The 7,134-nt window shown below is 38.8% G+C and overlaps 1 protein-coding gene across 1 annotated transcript in view; it reads left to right on the top strand.

Annotated features, from left to right (window-relative positions):
* Positions 1-7,134, top strand: part of LOC106876355 (peroxisomal targeting signal 1 receptor) — a 113,562-nt gene that overhangs the window by 50,662 nt on the left and 55,766 nt on the right. The window contains exons 2-3 of the mRNA XM_052976824.1: positions 5,434-5,551; positions 6,520-6,580. Of these exons, the coding sequence (XP_052832784.1) occupies positions 5,451-5,551; positions 6,520-6,580 (162 nt within the window). The 5' untranslated portion in view covers positions 5,434-5,450. The remainder of the gene's footprint in view (positions 1-5,433; positions 5,552-6,519; positions 6,581-7,134) is intronic.

Here is a 7,134-nt window from a genome sequence, read left to right as displayed (position 1 = left end):
TGTGTGTGTGTGTGTGTGTGTGTGTGTGTGTGTGTGTGTATGTATAACGGTTAGTTCTTCCTTGCAGTCGAGGGTCACCAATTTATTACGTTTGTTATTAAGGTGTTGGCTGGTTGCCAGTATGCAAGATGGAAGAAGAACAGTGATCGAGGTTGTAAAGAAAATATTTATTTACAGTTACTTTAATATATACCATACCACAACGAGTAGGCTAGTCTAATAGTATAACACAGTTCGTAAAGCATACAAGGTAAAAAAAAAGTTAATCTCGGTCTGTATATGAGTGTACACGATCTCATAATAGTATATATAGAGAGAGATGGTAATGTTGCAGAGAAAAGAAATCGAGCCAATGAAAGCGAGAGAGTGTGGGACGAGACAGCTTCTGCGTTGGTTAATTCCATAGTTGTCACTCTGTGGAGTTACCTCAGTTGAGACAGCATTTCGTTTGAGCTGGTCAGTCGCTCTCACTAACTGACTTTAGCTTACGGAGTTCTAGCCAGAAGGATAGACATATTGTTGGGAACAGTAGATTTCGTTGGAGGTCTGTTATCTCCATTCCAGCCCCTGGTGATCTAGAAGAGGTTAGAAGGGTTAAGTGGCGAAGACACTATTTCGGCTTAACGAAGGCATCTAGTAAATGTAACTACTGTCACTAACAGAAAAGCTGTTGTTTTACTATGAGAAAAGTACTCTCGAACTGTTAAGTGAAATTTGGCTATCGAGGATCGAATCCACGCTATGCCTGCATGAAGCCACTATATATATATAAATCGAAGTGTACAGTATTATATATATCCATCACGGCCGATTTTACCGAACGCTTTCGCACTAGTTCAACGGAGTGTTAGGTAACAGTCCGGTTATGTAACCCCGCGCTCTTCAGAGATGGCAGTTATGGAATGAAATATAGCAACTGCTCTCTATTGTTGGAGGTGAACAGACACATCCAGTTTGAAAGCTAGTGGAAGGTAACCAACTAAATCCCTTCAAGGCAGTGCTCCAATATGGCCGCAGTCAAATGACTGAAACAAGTGATAGATAGACAGACAGATAGATAACGGTGTGACTGTGAGGCTTCCCAACCACATGGTTCTGGGTTCAGTCCCACTGCATGGCACCTTGGGCAAGTGTCTTCTACTATAGCCTCAGGCCGACCAACCTTGTGAGTGGATTTGGTAGGCGGAAACTGAAAGAAGCCCGTCGTATACACACACACATATACGAGGGAGTGCTGAAAAGTTCCTGGTTTTGGGTAAAAGAAAATACAGGAGGATCAGTTAATTCTGATTTTATTCAACATATTTTCCTCTCAGATACACACACTTATTGCAGCAGTCCTTCAGTTTTTCTAAGCCCTGTAAAAGAACCCGGAAGGTTGGGGTTCCAGCCAGGCCCTTCGTGACACCCTTAAAACAAGGAACCTTTCAGTACCCCTTCGTATATGTTTTGCGTGTGTGTGATAAAATATTTCACCCATATTCGTCAGACCAACCACACATACAACATACACATGCGCGCGCGCGCGTCGCCACCTGAAAAAACATTATACCTGCCAATCATGTCGTAAATGCCTTTTATATTGGATACTTGTATACGTTACCAAAGGTTATGAGTTTGCATAGCTTTCAGCAGAGAAGAAAGATTTATGCGACAGCTCGCTGTGCTAAAAACTACTGATCACCAGCTGGGCTAAAATGCCATCGCTGTTTTGCAGTTCAGTAATAAACAATGGTTTATTACTCACTACTTGAGTCGACATAAAAATATTATATTCATACATATACGTATGTGTTTGTATGTTTCTTGACATTTTGAAGAAATCTTGTTCGAATATGGTTGAGTATTTTAGTTGTTTAATTAACTGAACTACCAACTCATTCATTATATTATAATATATATAAATAAGTGTTCCACAAACATATATTCACGTAACCTTGTTTAGAATACTTCTTTAACTGACACCTATTAAGCTATGCTGCATTTATCCCAAATGTTACGTGAAGTATTATTCTCACCTATTCTTATTTTCGTAGTTTTACAAATTAAAACACCTTTTTTTTTTTTTTTGTTAATTAGTGTCATTACTTTTTTTTTTAATATTTTCGATTAAAATGATTAATAAATATACCAAAATATTATGCTTGGATGATATTACGACAATGAAAACTGAATTTTTAACGCAAATCTCTCTCTCTCTCTCTCTCTCTCTCTCTCTCTCTCTCATCTCTCTCTCTCTCTCTCTCTCTGCCTGCCTCTTTCTCTCTTTCTAAGTGCTATTCACGAAACTCTCATCCCTTGAGTCACCTTTACAACTTTTCTTCCGGTTAAGAAATATATGTATTTATGCTTTGAGTTCTATTTCCCTTGTTCGTTCCACCAAATTGAGAGAGAAAGGCGATAAGAGAGAGGGGGAAGAGAAAGAGAGAGAGAGTAAAAAATAGGTGAAGAAGAAAAGAAAGAATGAAAAAGAGATTGTTAAAAAAAGCGAGAGAAAGAGTGTGAAAAACAGACACGTATGAAAAGGAAAGAAAGAGAGAAGAATAGAAAGAGGGAGAACTATTGCCTGCAAGAATTACTATAGCAAAGATGCTAACTTTATTAGTAATGTTTCGTATTCTCACAGTTCATTAATGGCTATGTAGGACCGACTTATTGTTGACAGTAATCTTGCCAGCAACAATCTAGAAATATATATATTTATATAATTATATATTTATATATAATTTGTAAATATATCCCGTGGACATCTATATATATATATATATATATATATATATATATATATATACATTAACGGAGCCTCTAGGTACTTTTTACTATTTTCTTATGTTATGTATTCGTGTTTATGTTATTGCTCAGACAGTTTTCGGGAGGTTGTACGACTATTTTCTAACCCTCCTACATAACCGTTTGGCATACAGTGCTTCTTAGATTGGCTTCGATACTTCAGCAATGAACTGTCCAAGTGCTATAGTCTGGTAAATATTGTTTAGGCTTCACCAACACAACAGTCTCCTCCTAGGTCGGCCCTGATCGAGTACACTTTGAGTTATCTAGGATTGCATTATTTATCATCGTCTATTGTTGGTCTTCGTTATGTAATATCTTTGTCTCTTTGAAAATGATAATGTGAGATTTCAAGGAAATCTTACTGCTATTTCTAACAAGTTCGCAACCACGAAGGGGCGTCCTGCTCCAACTAACTTTGGTAAATTTTGGCAAGTACACCCGCACGAGTTTCACCAAGAAAAAAAAAACCTCGGATTTTTTTTTGCATGGAATCAAGTACCCTGACCTCCTAATGTGCCGCAAACCCCTTATTTTTGTTTGGAAAAAAAGTTGGGGTGACGCATTAGGAGGTCACCGTAATTCATTCAACGAAAGAAAAAAATTTCCAATGGTTAAGGGATGGTGGGGGGGGTCCGGTTCCCCCCCCCCCTTTCTTTTTTTTCCGAACAAAAATAAGGGGTTTGCTGCACATTAAGAGATCAAGGTACTTGATTGCACGCAAAAAATCCAAGGTTTTTTTTGTTTTGTTTTTTTAGTGAAACTTCCCAAAAATTGCCCCAACTTAATGAGCAAATGCAGTCAAACTTTGATCCTACGTATTTTTTTTTTAAGCCACAATATCCCCTGGTTTATATTATGTAATGTATTTGTCGTTTTAGGGAGATTTACTTACTATTTCTAACTGATTGAGCGGCCTTGTAGGTGTTCTACGGTTGTTGATAGTTTAGTTTGTTATGTATGAGACTAATCATGACAGAGAACATCGTCCTCAACCCCGTCTTACATTCCCTGTTTGTTATCACCTGTTACACTTGTGAGCTTCTGTGTCAAACAGTTATCACACACTAAATAGCGCAGTTAAGATTGTCGGCTGTTTATCATTTGTGAGGTTCGTTTTCTCTCGCCTCTCTGTTGGAAGGAAAACAATTGCGTTAATTTTCTCCTACCTTTTAACCCCAGGTCAGCCTTGATCAAACCAGTAATGAAAAGCATACTGCCACAAAGATCAGTTTTTTTTTTTTTTCAGATATCTTGTATCTGATATTGGTTTCAAATTTTGGCAAGTTTGGGGGTGGGTGGGTAACCCAATTACGTCGATTTCAGTAATCAAATGGTACTTATTTTATCGACCCCGAAAGGATGAAATCAAAGTCGATCTAGGGGGAATTTGAACTCAGAACGTAAAGATGGACGAAATGCTGCTAAGCATTTTGCCCGGCGTGCTAACGACTCGGCCACCTCGTCGCCTTATCTTGTATCTGCTATTACATTGTCCAATGTAGTAATTGGGTATAACGCTTTAGTCAAGAGGATGGTGTGGTTTAATAGAAATTTGTTTGATATTCTAATAAGGGGTTCTACCATGATGATTCCAGACCCCCTAAAGTATTGCCTAGTCTGTTCCCATGCACCCTTCACAAGACTTTCAAAATTATCGTCGTCGTCGTCATCAACAACAATTATATTCTTTTCTGCTCTAGGCTCAAGGCCCGGAATTTTGGGGGAGGGAGCCAGTCGATTAGATCAACCTCAGTACGCAACTGGTACCTAATTTATCGACCCCGAAAGGAGGAAAGGCAAAGCGGAATTTGAACTCATCATATTAGGTGTCAAATGACTTCAAAAGTTATCGGTAACTTGGTTTTGCTTTAAACCAGGAACAGAACAAGAAAGGATTTTGTCATTTATTTAACGGAAAAAAAAAAGGATATTAGCGATCTAGTCCCATACCCTCAATCGGACCCTTATAGGTTATTACTTCAGCTTTGAACCAAGGAGGAGTTTATGTTCTGCTTTTGAAACCCCTGTGCCACTCGAAACATTGCATATGACCCATTGCCTCATCACCGTCAGCTTGCAGAAGCATGCTCAATAACCTCTGTAGTAGACTTTCCAAGTTTAATGCAAAATTTCATGTTGGCTCTTTGTTCCTGTCCATGAAAAAAAATTGCAAACCCCAACACATACGGGATCACAAAAACACAAATTTCACATCTTGCAAAGTAAACACAACAATGTCACTTGGCACAGCGTCCCATGGATGTCACTGCTAGCTCTCACTGCACACGCAACCATGTGCTGCCATCTGTTGGCACACTACAGAACTAGTCTGGGAACTTCTTGATACCACCTTCTATATACATGCACATGTACACAGACATTTCAAAAGTAAATAGACACCCATGACTTATACCATTTTTATATGTGCATACACTCGTTAGTATAATGCTCAAACAGATTAAATTGCTTGAAAACTCAACAAGGCACATCCACTAAATACTAGATTAAGTATTCAAATGACATTATGCTTAAATCTTTTTTTTTTAAATCAAAAAAAGATGTCTATTTACTTTTGAGATGCCTCTGTGTGGGTGTACACACAAACATGTATACATATATGTATATTTTTTTGTCTTTCAGGCTAAAACTTTGTAACCATGGCGATGAAAAATTTAGTGGAGGGTGAGTGTGGAGTTTCAAACTCTCTTCTGAAGTTTACCGGACATTTCACTGAAGACAAAGCATTCAAGCAGGTGAAGTTTTTAGATCTTTTTTTTTGTCTTTTTCTTTTTCACATACAGTGAAGAAGTTGACTTTGCAACCTCCTAGTTCTGGGTTCAATCTCAATGTGCAGCACCTTAGACAAGTGTCTTCTACTACAGTCTTGGCTTGACCAAAATGTACAGAGTAAAATTTGGTAGTCAGTAACTGTGCAAAAGCTCATTGGATGTGCATCATCATTTTTATTTGCACTGAGACAAGTAAAAGAATAAAAGAATACACACACACACACATAAAACTTACATTATGTGGGTGATATTTTCAACCAAGAGGTTACAATCATATCTGATTCTTCAAGTGCTTCAATTCAGTGTATGTACATATATTTACTAGATTGCTGTCATTAATGGTTTTCCCCATTGTGTTGATGTGTCATTTTCTATCATTAATAAAACTGTTGGTATTTTTGACGACATGGGTATGCTAGTAAATAAAACAATGATGAATGCATAGTACTTGTACATGATGAACAGAATAAATAATAATAATAATAATAATAGAATGTCAACTGTTATGGTGCATTACTTTTAGCCCACCTTGTGTATAATATATATATCAGCGTCGCCTTACTGGCACCTGTGCTGGTGGCTCATGAAAAACAACATTTGAGCATGGTCGTTGCCAGTGCCGCTGGACTGGCTCCTGTGCAGGCGGCATGTAAAAAACACCATTTGAGCATGGTCGTTGCCAGTACCACCTGACTGGCCCTCGTGCTGGTGGCACGTAAAAGCACCCACTACACTCTCGGAGTGGTTGGCATTAGGAAGGGCATCCAGCTGTAGAAACTCTGCCAGATCAGACTGGAGCCTGGTACAGCCTTCTGGCTGGCTGGTCCTCAGTCAAACCGTCCAACCCATGCCAGCATGGAAAGCAGATTTGATCAGGATATATATGTAACATATGGTATAATTATAAACAGGGCAAATTTTAACCATTTCTCTGCAGACTGAAAAAATTGATGAACAACCTTATTCAATTTCCGAACCTTATTGGGTTCTCATCAGAGGTATCTAGATCATTCTAACAGTCTCCAGAGAAACAAGCAGCCAAACTGTTTATATACTCAACAAATGCAGCAGTTACTCTGTGAAGGAGTCCCTAATTTGCATACCAAAAGTGTTCAACACTCTATATATACCAGCGGCCTGTCAACGGGGATCTTAGTCCACACAGTATCAAGGTATACAGGCACAGGTGTGCCTGTGTGATAAGAAGCTTGCTCCCTGACCACATGGTTCTGAGTTCAGTCCCACTGCATGGCACCTTGGGCTAGTGTCTTCAACTATAGGCTTGGGCCGACCAAAGCCTTGCCAGTGGATTTGGGAGACGGAAACTGAAAGAAGCCTATTGTGTCTGTGTTTGTCTCTCCATCACCACTTGACAACTGGTGCTGGTGTATTTACATCCTTGTAACTTAGCAGTTCGGTAAAACAGACCAACAGAATAAGTACTAGGCTTTTAAAAAACAAATCCTAGGCTTGATTTGTTTGACTGAAACCTTCAAAACAGTACTCCAGCATGGCCGCAGTCAAATGACCAAAACAAGTAAAAGAGTACACA

The sequence above is a fragment of the Octopus bimaculoides genome, chromosome 25 (assembly GCF_001194135.2).
Source record: "Octopus bimaculoides isolate UCB-OBI-ISO-001 chromosome 25, ASM119413v2, whole genome shotgun sequence".
NCBI classification, from domain to species: Eukaryota; Metazoa; Mollusca; class Cephalopoda; order Octopoda; family Octopodidae; genus Octopus; species Octopus bimaculoides.
The sequence above is the reverse complement of the archived record's forward strand: the minus strand, read 5'-3'. Positions and strand labels throughout refer to the sequence as shown.